At 40.4% G+C, this 14,914-nt stretch overlaps 1 protein-coding gene across 2 annotated transcripts in view; it reads right to left on the reverse strand.

Moving 5' to 3' along the window:
- Positions 1-13,056, reverse strand: part of LOC109234476 (dicer-like protein 4) — a 64,148-nt gene extending 51,092 nt beyond the window's left edge. For both annotated transcript variants that reach the window (XM_019400489.1, XM_019400488.1), the window contains exons 1-5: positions 12,737-13,056; positions 6,125-6,302; positions 5,124-5,234; positions 4,177-4,317; positions 4,020-4,092 (exon numbers count right to left, since the gene is read on the reverse strand). In XM_019400489.1, the coding sequence (XP_019256034.1) occupies positions 4,020-4,092; positions 4,177-4,317; positions 5,124-5,234; positions 6,125-6,302; positions 12,737-12,894 (661 nt within the window). In that variant the 5' untranslated portion in view covers positions 12,895-13,056. The remainder of the gene's footprint in view (positions 1-4,019; positions 4,093-4,176; positions 4,318-5,123; positions 5,235-6,124; positions 6,303-12,736) is intronic.

Consider the following 14,914-nt stretch of genomic DNA (forward strand, 5'->3'; position numbering starts at 1 on the left):
CCAGCTGATAGAGGGGCCAATGGCGAACAGCAGCCATGGATAGAAAAAGGCGGACTGATGCTATCTTAGCCACAGGAGAGAAGGTATCACTGTAATCGAGCCCAAATATCTGAGTATATCCTTTGGCAACAAGACGAGCCTTAAGACGATCAACCTTACCATCCGGACCAACCTTGACTGCATACACCCAACGACAACCAACAGTAGATTTACCTGAAGGAAGAGGGACGAGCTCCCAAGTACCACTCGTATGTAAAGCAGACATCTCGTCAATCATAGCCTGTCGCCATCCTGGATGAGACAATGCTTCACCTGTAGACTTAGGGATGGAAACAGAGGACAAAGAAGATAGAAAAGCATAATAGGGTGATGACAAACGATGATAACTCAAACCGACATAATGGGGATTAGGATTAAGGGTGGCCCGTATACCTTTCCGAAGTGCAATCGGTTGATTAAGAGGAGACAAGTCCGCAGTATTAGCAGGGTCAGGTGCAGGACGTGAATCAGCTGGACCTGATGCTGGGCGCGGACGACGATGATATGTCAAAAGTGGTGTTCCTGTGGCAGGGAGTCTAGGAGGAGCCACACTAGACTCCTCAACGGTTGGAATGGATAAGACTTCTATAGCGGAAGGTGAAGGAGGAGCTATAGGAGACTCGGGTAAGACTTCTGTGGCGGAAGGTGAAGGAGGAGCTATAGTAGACTCCTTAAAGGTCGGTATAGGTAAGACCTCAGATATATCAAGGGGGTCAGAAAGGTCAGAAGAGGTAAAGAAAGGTTTAGACTCAAAAAATGTGACGTCAGAGGACATAAAGTACCTACGAAGATCAAGTGAGTAACAACGATATCCCTTCTGAACACGAGAATAACCAAGGAAGACACACTTGAGAGCACGAGGAGCTAACTTATCTTTCCCAGGGGCTAGGTTATGAACGAAACAAGTGCTCCCAAAAACACGAGGGGGAACAGAGTATACGGGTGATTGGGGAAACAATACTGCATACGGTATCTGATTCTGGATGGGAGAGGAAGGCATCCGATTAACTAAATAACAAGCTGTGAGAACTGCATCGCCCCAAAAACGCAGCGGAACATGAGATTCAATGAGAAGTGTGCGAGCAGTCTCAATGATGTGCCTATTCTTTCTCTCTGCAACCCCATTTTGCTGAGGGGTATAAGGACAAGAGGTCTGATGAATAATTCCTTGAGAAGTCATAAACTGCTGAAATTGAGAGGATAAATATTCTAAGGCATTATCACTGCGAAAAGTGCGAATGGAAACACCAAATTGATTTTTAATTTCAGCACAAAAATTCTGGAATATAGAAAACAACTCAGAACGATCTTTCATTAAGAAAATCCAAGTACATCTTGAATGATCATCAATAAAACTAACAAAATAACGAAATCCCAAGGTTGAACTGACTCTACTAGGACCCCATATATCAGAGTGAACTAAAGAAAAAATAGACTCTGCGTGACTCTCAATACTACGAGGATAGGAGGCTCGGGTATGTTTCCCGAGCTGACATGACTCACACTCTAATGTGGATAAACTAGACAAACCAGGCACCATCTTCTGAAGCTTGGATAAGCTTGGATGTCCTAAACGTCTGTGAATTAGGTCCGGAGGATCTGTAACTAGACATGCCTTGGAGGATTTTAGGGAGTTAAGGTAGTAAAGCCCTTCTGATTCAAGTCCTGTTCCAATCGTCTGCCCTGTACTGCGGTCCTGCATAATAAAAGAATCATCAATAAAATATATACCACAATGGAGGGCACGAGTCAAACGACTAACAGATGCAAGATTAAAAGGACAGCCAGGGACATAGAGAACGGAATCTAGAGTGACAGAGGGTAGGGGATTCGCTTGTCCAACTCCTTTTGCTTTGGTTTGAGACCCATTGGCTAAAGTAACAGTGGGAAGAGACTGTGAATACGCAATATTTGACAAAAGTGATTTATTACCAGAGATATGATCAGAAGCGGCTGAGTCCACAACCCATTGTCCAGGAGGACTAGACTGGGAAACACAAGCAAAAGAATTACCAGCAACAGAAGTATTAGTCTGAGCAACAGAAGCTACTTGTGGAGATGTCTGCTTACTTGCTCGATACTGAAGGAACTCATTATACTCCCCTTCAGATAAAGAAAATCCCTGGTTACCTGTAGTCTCAGTCTGAGCAACATAAGCATTTTTGGTTGGGCGGCCATGTAAAGAATAGCATACATCACGAGTGTGTCCAAGTTTATGACAATAGGAGCACTTGGGTCTAGATCTTCCAAAACGACCTCCTCCTCGTCTATTCTCCATAGTATGAGATGCCCGATTGTCCACTGATTGGGATACGAGGACAGATGAGTCAAGTGTCTGTGATGAGCTCACTGGGTGACTAGGTGCTGCAGCAAGGCGAAGTAATCGAGAGAATAATTCATCAACTGTGGGGACGGTTGGACTAGCCAAAATCTGGTCACGTACTGAATCAAGGTCATTAGGGAGTCCAGCGAGTGTAAGAACTAGAAACATCTTCTGTCGTTGCTCTTGTTGTTTTTCAATACTAGCAGAAACTGGCATCAACGTCTCAAATTCTTCCATGACTGCCTGAACTTGTCCCAAGTAAGTAGACATATCTAATTCCTGTTTCTTCAAGCTTGTCATTCGCGATATTACATCATAGAAACGAGATATGTCATTAGTGTATAGATTACGAGCCTTTTCCCAAACTAAATAACATGTCTGGAATGGACGGAACAAGGGCATCAACTTGGAATCAATAGATCGCCACAGGATACTACATAACTGAGCATCGACCTTCTCCCACTGTGTTTTGGCCTTTTCATCACCTTCGCTAGCCTTTTTTGTTAAATGATCTTGAACTCCTTGACCTTTACACCACAACTCGACAGATGAAGCCCAATCTAAGTAGTTTGAACCTCCCATTAAAGGTTCTGAGGTAATCATAACACCGGAACTGCCAGAACCCGGGTTTCTAGACCCGAAAGCATCGACTCCCAAAGACATGGTTGGATTATCACCAAATAACAAAAAGAATCAACTGAAAATTCTCTGAAACAGATGAAGAAAACACTGTGTTTGCCGGAAAAGTACTGTAGCTGCCGGAAAAATCAGTGTAGTCGCCGGAAAAACTCAAAGTGGTCGGAATTAAAAAATAAAATTATGGGTAGGCTCGGAATTTGAGGGCGATCCAACTGCCCTGAAGGAACTTCGTCAAAAAATGGCCGGAAAGTGGTGCACGCGCCGGCGCGTGGGCTCACGCGCGTGAGCTTCTGGTGGCGCGTGGAGGCGCGTGGGGTACTGTTTGCCGGAGATTTTTTGTGGGATTTGGTCGCCGGACAGTGGCGACTCTTGTGGTAGTGTTGGATTTTGCACAACACTGACAGAGACAAAGCAGACGCAAACAGGCTTGAAAAAGTCGCCGGAAAAAAGGGTTCCGGTGACTGATTTCTCTTCCCGGAATTGCTGGAATTTATGCACAGCGATAAACCTCTCACAATTGCTCTGATACCATGTGAGAATGCACGGGAGAAAATATATTATTGATGTATTGACATATGTTACAATGAGCCCTATATATATACACGCACATAACATGTCCTACTCCTAATATATATTGGATTAGGGTTATTTATTTACTCCTATTTACATGACTATTCTAACAACCTCGAAGTGTCAGTTCCATGTCAATCCCATGTGGCTTTATATCATTCTGCCGAAAATTACTGTGTTGAATCTCATAACAGTTACATTCCATGACAATCCCTTAGCATCTTACAAGCACTGTGAAGTACTATTTGTCAATTTTCCCTAGATAAATAAATTTATTTACATTATAAAAAAATTGTCAAGTTTAAAACACGAAGGTAACATATGAAATTACTGATGAGCTATCTGATTGGATCCAGCTAGTTGGAGAAAGTTACAACATATTGTTACTGGGTGAATCCATCCCAAAAAAAGCAACAATACGCCTGAAGATTACAGCACAATATATTACCTTTTCCTGATATTGGAGATGCAGTCATGCCAAATATACGGGGCAGTTTTACTACATCAGGTTTGTAAAATATCTGTTAAAAATAATATACATGAATCAGAAGGCTACTACATACAAAACAAAGCATGCAGCGTATAACACCAGCTCAGTTAATTACCTTCATAATCTCAGCATAAGGATGATCACTCTCAACTTGTGCATAGTGGCACTCATCAAAGATCAGAAGAGCAATAAATTCAATCCTGATATAGCAGTGGGAAAGATTATGTAATAGTATTTGAGGGGTCATAACAAGGACCTGAACAAACAAAGTGCAAATTTGTTGGTCAAAACATCCACATAGTGTCAACAAAAAAAAAATTACAGTATAACAGTCAGCCATCAATAATATCCACACTCATGCACAGTCCAAAAAAGGACCTAAGATGAGAAGACCACGGTATATAACACATAACATGGTTCAGTCAATCTACTACATATAGTTAACAGAAACCATGTTGGTTCCTGTTTTTATTCTTAGTGACTATAAAGGATAATTTAAATGAATAAAACAAAACAAGCAAGTGTTGACGTCAACATTTACGAAAGAGAGAACAAAAAACTGTAGGTCCCTATCCAAAAGTGAAAGGATCCAACAAACTCCATCAAACCATATATGTCATGTATAGATGCACAATGACACTAAGCTAAGTGCTGTAAACAAAAAAAAACAAAATGTGTAGAGACTTTCTATTTCTTTCAGAGAATCCGTGATACCCTCAAAATAACCCATGTAACACAGGAGTTCCAACCCGTACTTGTCGCTCTTCTCAGAATCTCCCTTTCTCAAGCACATAAGCATCATCCACTATCTTCAAAAAGGCTCAGAAAATTATCTAAGATTTCAATTGTAATTGGACAAGGTAAGAATACATTAATTTAGTTGAAATCAGTAATTCAAGTTTTTTTTACCCCTAAAATCAGTTATTCAAGTTTCAAAGAATATTTGTATTAAAATCTGTAATCGGAAGTTTGCATACCAAGAATGCCCGTGGTTCTGTCTCAAACAAATAACATTCAGGAGATCATGTCCATCACCAACAAAAAAAGGTCATGCAGACTTACCTCATACTGTTCCATTTCTTTTTCCCAGTCTTCGTGGCTCTTCAAATGCTTGGATTTCCCGCAGTATGTCCCAACTTTGAAGTCAATAGAGTCTTCTATGACCTTGGCTTGCTTTTCCAATTTTAAAAGCACATGAAAAAGAAAATAACTTTTATGCCCATGCTTTATCATGTTTCAGACAAACTTTTTAATTCCCCACCCTGCCCCAAGTTGTAAGAGTACACTCAGAAAACAGAATGGGTTTAATTGGAGTAATAAGATTCTAACGAAGAGAGAATTAATTAAGCATAACAAATGACATTCTGAATTGAAGAGCGCTTTCTTGTTCTCTACTAGATGTAAGACTATAGGCCTTTTCATGCTAATCATTGACCAATTTTCAGCAAAATCGAAAAACTCTATTTACTTAATTATATTGTCTAGACTGAAACACTTGGTCTTCAATTATTTAATAAAATTTCTTTCGTCATATATGCGTAGAATATTGCTTACATAATAGCCACAAAATCAACAAAAATTTCTATGGACAAATACGATAAGTAAAGAGCTAAGTTGAAAACTCAATAATATGATGAATACAAAGCTGGAACAGCCACTGGACAAAAGGAGCAATGCCATCAGAACAGTAGCCGGAAAGATATGTGGTGCCTTTGAAGCAGCAGAAAGCGCAATGGCATCAAAGTGGTCACCCGAAAGAAGGGCTTTGATTGGGCCGGTGACATAAGAGAATAAAATTGTCGCTTCTATTTTAGTGTCCCCATGAATCAACAAAATTATTGTTTTATCAAAAAAGAGACTCAATTGAAAGGAGAAAAGACAAAAAGGGAATTGTGTAAAATAGCTGGCGGAAACATGCTTAAAGCTCTCATATACCGCCTCAATAGCAAGGAAGATATTTGATATTTCAGCCATCTGATTTCATGTAAAATAGTTTTCATCTTTTCTATGATAAAATTTTAAAGGTTGAGCAAAAGCCCAAAAAAATTCAAAAATAGGGAAACCTGTTGCACCAACGCCACAGTGGGAGCAAGAAACACGCAAATGCTCTTCTGGGGTTTCCTTATCAGCTGTCCCATCTCATAGATAAGCAAGACGGCTATATGAGTTTTCCCACAGCCCGTTCCCAGATATACAACAACATTCTCCTCTAATGCTTTTTTACAAAGATCCATCTGATACCTGATAAGAAATAAAATCAGCAAAGTCTTGCTATAAAATCAACAAAGCACCTATCTCGTTGTTTTTGCCATTACTTAAACATCATTATTCAGTTAAATAGTGTAGTTAAATTCTGAAAGCGTTTGATAATTATAAAGAACTTCAGCTGTTTGAAAGTTCAAAGGTTTTATTGTAACAACACCTTAGCAAAAAAAAGGTTCTTTTTTTATTAAGAAAATGCAGAGATTTTATTAATGAGTAACAAGAAGAGAGAGTACAGAAGGAATGAGTTTTTCCTCCTAAATATTGAAGGAATACATCAGATCAATTAGTGAAGCAAAATCAGTTACATCTTTCTGACACCACAAATAGAGAATATTTGAACACCTAAACTCTAAATGAGAAATGAATTCTTTTTTTCCAGAGAAACATTTCTCTCTAACCAGGTGTGTTCCAGAAAAATACAACTAGACACTGCATTCCAGTAGAATCTGCTTCCCATCACTAGAGTCTGATTATACCAGCTATTTAAGGCCTGTATTGTGCTTCTGCATGACAATTTATTCCCAGAAATAAAAATAGACCAAATCTGCTTGATGAAAATGCAATGGAACAGTAAGTGATCAACAGATTCAGCCGCTCCTGCACAAAAAAAATGCATACAGTAAAGCCCCTATTTTGTAGGTTTTCATGAGTGAGATAGGCACCATGATTTGCAGTCCAGGTGAAGCAGGCAACATGGGGCTGCGACAGTCATTCAAATTATCCTCCATGGCTAATTTACATGGCTTCCTCCAATTTTTAGCAACAGTTCTGTAGCATGCCCTGACAGAAAATGCTTTACTCTTCCAGCGTAAAGAATCTACTATATGTTCATCAATCCTTACAGTTTCAAATTTTAAATTAGTTCCTTCACATGCTCAAACTCCCAATCATTGAGATCTCTTTCTCAATATTATTTTTTTTTTGATAAGGTAGATTTTTTCTCAATATAATATCAATAAACCAGAAGAATAGCAGTCAGCAATAGTGCAATTCTTGTGGGTAATTGCATATGGTCAGGTAATTGCTCACATAGAGGAATATCACCAAAGCACTTCTCAGCCCACATTTTAACTCTCTTGCTATTTCCAACTTTTTACTAAACATTATCAAAGAATCATCTCACAGCCTTCTAGTATATTTCCACATAGAAACTACATATGCACCTTTTGCACTATCAGTGCACCACTCTTCGGTCTTCCCAAACTTAACAATAACAAGATTCTTCCACAAATCATTTTTGTCATCATTGAACCTCCAGTGCCATTTCATCAGCAGGCTTTTGTTTTGAAGTTCTAAAATTTTTTAGTCCAGCCCTCCAGATCTCTTATCCCAGGAAACTGTACCCAACTTGATTTCCGTTGTCTGACATCCTCCCCACAAGAAATTGCTTCTCCGTGTCCATTTGCCTTTCCACTTTTGAGGCATGGGAAATAAAGACATATATGAGTAGGAATCTCATCCAACACGTCATTTATTAATGTTAATCACCCTCCAAAGGATATATACTAATTCTTCCAGGGTGCCAATTTCTTTTCACAGTTTCAATCACCCTTTGCCATATATTAACATCCGTTCCTTTAGCACCCAAGGGTATACCCCAAATATTTGGTAGGAAAGCATCCAATTTTGTAGCCAAAGACATCTGCCGGCTTGTGTATAACATGGTCAACAACAACAAACAACAACCCAGTAGAATCCCACTAGTGGGGTCTGGGAAGGGTAAAATGTATACAGACCTTATCCTTACCCCGAAGGGATAGAGGTTGTTTCCGGGAGACCCTCGGCTCAGAGACAATAGATCCGTAACCACAACAGAAACCAGAAAAATAGTATCAGCATCTTAAAATACAAGAAATAAATGGAAAGGCCAAAATGTGTAAGACAACAACAAAAAAAAAAATATATATGAAACACATCAAAAACCGCTAGCAGTCCTAGATGAAACACTATCGGACTAGCCGGCGCAGCGAGGAGAAACGATCGACTACCCCTAACCTACAACCCTAATGCTCGACCTCCACACCTTCCTATCAAAGGATATGTCCTCGAAAATTTGACGTTGCGCCATGTCCTGCCTGATCACCTCGCCGCAGTACTTCTTAGGCCGCCCTCTACCTCTTCTCGTAACTGCCAGAGCCAAGCGCTCACACCTCCTAATCGGAGCATCTAGGATCCTCCTCCGCACGCGCCTGAACCACCTAAGCTTCGCTTCCCGCATCTTGTCATCCACGGGAGCCACGCTCACCCTCTCCCAAATATCCTCATTCCTAATCTTATCCATCCGAGTGTGCCCGCACATCCATCTCAACATCCTCATTTCTTCTACTTTCATCTTCTGGATATGTGAAATCTTGACTGGCCAACACTCAGCCCCATACAACATGGCTCTAACCACCACTCTGTAGAACTTACATTTAAGTTTCGGTGGTACATTCTTGTCACACAAGACTCCAGACGCTAACCTCCATTTCATCCACCCCACCCCGATACGGTGCGTGACATCCACGTCGATCTCTCCATCTCCCTGGATAATAGACCCTAGGTAATTGAAACACTCTCTCTCTTAGGGATGACTTGTGAGTCAAGCCTCACTTCCACATCTGCTTCCCCCGATACGTCGCTGAACTTACACTCCAAATATTCCGTCTTGGTCCTACACAACTTGAAATCTTTAGACTCAAGGGCCTGCCTCCATTCCTCCATTATCTCGTTAACGCCGCCTCGCGTCTCATCAACCAGAACTATATCATCAGCGAACAGCATACACCAATGCACCTCCCCTTGAATATGGTGTGTCAGTGTGTCCACCGCCAGGGCAAATAAGAGCGGGCTGAGCGCAGATCCTTGGTATAACCCCATAACCACCGGAAAAGGCTCTGAGCCACCTCCCACTATCCTAACCCGAGTCTTAGCTCCATCATACATGTCTTTTATCGCCCTAATATAAGCTACCGGTATACCTTTCACCTCCAGGCATCTCCAACGAACGTCCCTAGAAACCTTGTCATACGCCTTCTCTAGGTCAATAAATACCATGTGCAAATCCCTCTTCCTATCTTTGTACTGTTCCACCAACCTCCTAATAAGATGGATAGCTTCCGTAGTAGAACGACCCGGCATGAACCCGAACTGGTTCTCTGATATAGACACCGCCCTCCTTACTCTCCCTTCCACCACCCTCTCTCAAACTTTCATGGTATGTCTCATTAACTTGATACCCCTATAGTTGTTACAATTCTGGATATCACCTTTGTTCTTGTACAACGGGATCATCGTACTCCACTTCCACTCATCTGGCATCCTCTTCGTCCTGAGAGTAACATTAAACAACCCAGTCAGCCACTCCAAGCCTGTCTACCCACATACCTCCAAAATTCTACTAGGATCTTGTCTGGTCGCTTTTCTCCGACTCATCTTACGCATTGCTCCCACGACCTCCTCAACCCTAATACGCCTACAGTTGCTAAAGTCTCGGTGACTCTCGGAGTGCCCCAATCCCCCTAATACGATGTTTCTGGCCCCCTCTTCATTCAGCAGTTTATGAAAGTACGATTGCCATATTTGCTTAATCTGGGCTTCTTCCATCAATACACGACCTTCCTCGTCTTTGATGCACTTAACTTGATCCAGGTCACGAGCCTTTCTCTCTCTCGCTCTGGCCAGCCGAAATAACTTCTTGTCCCCACCTTTGGCCCTCGGTTCCTCATACAACCGACCAAACGCAGTAGTCTCAGCCTCCGTGACCGCTAATTTTGCCTCCCTCCTAGCTTCCTTATATCTTTCTATGTTCGCTCTCATCTTCTCCTCGTTGGTGCTCTCCACTAACTTAAGGTATGCCGCTTTCTTTGCTTCCACTTTACCCTGTACCATGTCATTCCACTACCAGTCGCCTCGGTTCCCGCCAGAGTAGCCCTTCGAGATCCCTAACACCTCCATCGCCGCCTCCCTTATACATTCAGCCTTTACCGTCCACATAACGCTAGCATCCTCACCACTCTTCCATGCCCTCATAGCCGTTAACCCAGCTCGTTGTCAAAAAATATGTAACCCAGCTATAGCTTCAATGGTCAGAAGGATAGCTTTCGGATGCAGCATTAGGTCTTCATCAGGCTTGCACATAAGCAGCATGCCATCTGCATAGAGAATATGTGTACTTCAACACTGCATAGGAGCATGCACTTGGAAGGTGGTAGCACAGAAATATGACACCACGGAAAGGAAGTGGATAACCAGAAACATCAATGTTCCTTTTGGATGCGGCCTTTTGAAGGAATATTATGAAAACAAAGATTAAGTGGCTGTATCTCATTTAAGGTAAGAGAGAAACAGGACTTTTAGGGGGACAGGTAGTCGAGGGACAACAGGCTGAGGATCATTTTTCCAAACATCTATAGAGATAATAGTCTAACAAGTCTGGATACAGCATGAAGGAAGTGTATTTGGGATCTTAGATTAAGAAGGAACCTTCTGAGATGGAAAGATGGCAGATATTGAAAATCTACTTGAGATGCTCTATAAAAAGACTTTACTGCTAGACAACCAAGATTATTGGAGGTCGGAGTGGTCAATAGTTAGAGTCAGATATCCGTAAAAAGCTAGTACTGTAAGTTGCTTGCTAGACAAAAGTTGGGTTTCCCTCGTTTTCCAGTTTGGATCCCAAGGACTCCAAGAAATGTGTGCTTTTTTGATTGGTTGATGGCTAAAGGAGCGATTTTGAGAACCGAAAAATTGAATAGGAGAATCACATGTCAGTTGGTATTCATGTGCAAAGATTCAGGAGATGACATGGATCATATCCTACTTCATTGCAGGTAGCGTTACGTTAGTGGTAGAGTTTAAGATAGTGCGAGATACAATAATGTGAAGGCTGATCTATTTAGTTGGGTCTAACACCGGGTGTGGGATGTTGCTCTATTAGCACTTATCTGGTACCATGGAGAGAGAAAGGGCAGAGCTCTTAAAGGGACAAAGCTTGTTTTGACGTTTGAGGAATAGCCTCTTTTTTTAATGTGTTTTTGGTACACCAATGAGATTCCTATTTGTATAGAAGATTGGCTTCTTTCCTAAATAATCACATATTTATATAGATTCTCCTTTTTTTACTTCCTTTTGCATGGAGCTTTTTCCTTTTCCATAAAATTACACTTTCCTTGATAATGAAAAAAATATACCTAAGGGAGTGGTTTAGTGGCCAATGAAGTGGAAGGAGAATCATGAGGTCTCAAGTTCAAATCCCAATGGAGGCAAAAAAAACTAGGTGATTTCTTGCCATCTGCCTAAACCTTAATAAGTAGAGTTAGTCAATGCATGTGCTGGTGGAATGTACCAATTATCCCATAGACTAGTCAAGGTGCGCGTAAGTTGGTTAGGGCACCACCGGGATCAAAAAATATGAAGATAAAATTAAAAAATAAAAATATAATAATAATAATAATAATAATATTTAAAAATAGTAAGAGATACGGCGAAGTTCCTATACTCAAGCTATGTTGCTCGGACTAAAAAGGGCAGATGGCTTGAACTCGTGACCTCCAGGTCACATGGCAGCAACTTTACCAGCTACATCAAGGCTCCCCTCCTATGTTGCTCGGACTCTTCACAGATATTGTCGGATGCGTGTTGAATTTTTGGAGGATCCGACACGGGTGCGGTAAGTTCGAGCAACATAGAATTCAAGTCAATACACCCTTATAAACAAGAATTTTCACGTGGTTGATTCCAAAACAGGAAAAAAAGAGTGGCTTAGTTTGCTTGCCTACCAATCAAAGAGGCCGAGAGTAAGCGTAAGCTTGCTGGAAAGCTTCCCTTCATTCGCTTCTCGGAACCTGCACACCTCTGCACGTGACAAATGCTTTAAATCTCATTGTCACTTGTTATCAAAAACAATTTCCGTGTGTTCAATCCGCCGAAGGATAAGGACCTCAAGCCCGCATTGAGGAAACTAATGTGTCTCTTCTTTAACAAGCTTACACTTTTTGAGTTGGTCAAAATATTCAACATCATCCACCTCGCCTTTGAACGATATTACACTTGAAAAACCTTTTAATTAATATATATTTCTATAAATTTCTCATAAACTGCCAATGAGCTCAACTATATATGTACCCACAAATAATTATTTATATAGACAAATAATCTATAAAATTATATATTCATCTATGCCGCCATGTCACTGGGAGGTCGCGGGTTCAAACTACTGAAACAACCTCTTGCGAAAATGAACTGTAAGGCAGCGTATTTCTCGAGATTTTTAAGTTGGTCAAACCACTTAAAATCACCACAAGGTTTTAGTTAATAGTGTTTGATTCCATAAATTCTCACAAACCATGACACAACAAAAATATATGTACACAAACAATCTTCAAAATATACATTTAGCAACTTTGCACCCACAAGGGCAAAGAACTTACTTTCTAGCAATTTTTCTGGGGTCCTTCTCTGGTTTCTGAACTGAAACAGGGGAATCTATGTCGCCACTGAGAGACAGAGCAGAAAGCTGCTCAGTGATCGGTGAAGTTGCAGCACTTGGTGGACTCTCAGTGCCGTTCTCGAAGTCGCCGGCTTCCATTACGGCGGCAATGGCGGTGGCGGTGGCGGAAGTACCGGTAGTGTCTTACCGGCGGCAGAAAAAAAGGGTGATTGACTTTCAGTTGACTGGGAGAAGTGAATGTTTTTTTTTTTTCGGCTTACTTGGAGAAGTGGGTTTTCAGGTGCACCTTTTGAAAAAAGAAAAAATGCTGACACCGTTCAATGATGTATCAAACGCATGTGACATGTCACTTCCTACCAAACTCCTCACCTTTTTTATTTGTTTTTTATCTTCTTTTTTTAATTATTTAAGTATAAAGTATATAAAGAGAGTTACCATAATATTTTTTTTTTTACATTATTGGTATAACTCTGTTTCACTTATAGCATGTTTGGATAAGTTTTATAGAAATTTTTTTTTTTTTTTGGGAAGTTTAGGCGTTTGGCCACGTTTTTAGAAGGAAAACATACTTTTGAGTTGAAACAAAAGTGATTTTTGAAAAGCGGAAAAGTTATAGTTTCTCCATAAAAATATTTTTTTGAAAAATACTTTAAAAAAATATACTTAAAAGCACTTTTTAAAAGTTTGGCTAAACAATAATTGATTCTCAAAAATATTTTTTCTAATTGATTAGCCAAACACAAATTATAACTCACCAAAAAATATTTTTTTTGAAAAGCACTTTTTAAAATAAGTTGATTCTAGAAGCACGCCAAACAGGCTATTTATCTCTTTTCAAGATAATGCTTGAATCGTTATGTTTTTCGTTCGTGTCGAAACTTGTCCTATATGAACTTGACCCATCACTAATTATCGTGTTATAAAATTATGTCACCCGGTGGTCAACATTCTATTTCGAACATGTTATTACGTTTTATTTTAAGTTAACTACTTACTAATTAGTGCATATTACTGCTTAGTATAACTTTTAAAAAACTCTTGAGAACAATTCAAACTTGTTTTACTATGAACAAACTAGTAGTTTAATATATGACCACTAGGATGGCTGGACTTTATTTTATTTTTTTTTGGGGGGGGGGGGGGGGGGTAGTAAGCCGGGAAGGAACCTGCATACGAATTGTAATTTGATATACGAATTGAGCCAATTTTTACTTATTATAAGTTCGACTCACATAATGCTAAGTATTCAAATCAAATTAAACAAATATGATAAGAGTTGCATATTTCAAATTTTTTGGACTTCATTACAATTTTTTTATTTCATGGCATATTTTTTCTGATTCTACCTATATATTTTTTGTCACGACCCGGATTTTCCCACCCTCGGGAGTCGTGATGGCGCCTACTGATGAGAGCTAGGCAAGCCAACCCTTAACTACCTTTAGCATTAACCAATTTACTACCTTTACCAATTATCAGTAATATCATGAAAACAGCGGAATAAAGTAAATAATCGGAAGTCTTAGATTACAGAACAACAATGCGGAAACTCAACATAAATCTCTTACCAAGAGCTGGTGTCACATACTCACGAACTACTAAGAGTGCTAAATACAACCGTTTGAAAGAAAATATAACTGTTTGTCTCGAAATACGTGAGATAACAGACCGAAGTAAAAGATAGAAGAGACGCCGGGCCTGCGGACTCTTGCAAGGCTACCTCGGTGTCTCGTGGACTGAAGGTCGGCCCCCTGACTACTGCTGTGCACCGTAAGCTGCTCCGACACCTGGATCTGTGCAAAAGAGCACAGAGTGTAGCATCAGCACAACCGACCCCATGTGCTGGTAAGTATCTGGCCTAACCCCGGCGAGGTAGTGACGAGGCTAGTACCAGACTCCAGACAAACCTGTGCATTTATATAATATATCGCGGAAAAATAAACAAGTAATGAGCAGTTATAAGGGAAGGGGGTACATGTCTCGGGGGAAACAATCAACTTATCAGAAACCGAATTAAATACGAAAGAATAGTACAATGTCCAAGACAATATGATAGCACTACTGTTGCGGCGTGCAACCCGATCCATACGTTTAACTATATCTGTTGCGGCGTGCAACCCGATCCATACGTTTAACTATAACTGTTGCGGCGTGCAAC

This window comes from Nicotiana attenuata, chromosome 11, assembly GCF_001879085.1.
Source record: "Nicotiana attenuata strain UT chromosome 11, NIATTr2, whole genome shotgun sequence".
Classification (NCBI taxonomy): domain Eukaryota; kingdom Viridiplantae; phylum Streptophyta; class Magnoliopsida; order Solanales; family Solanaceae; genus Nicotiana; species Nicotiana attenuata.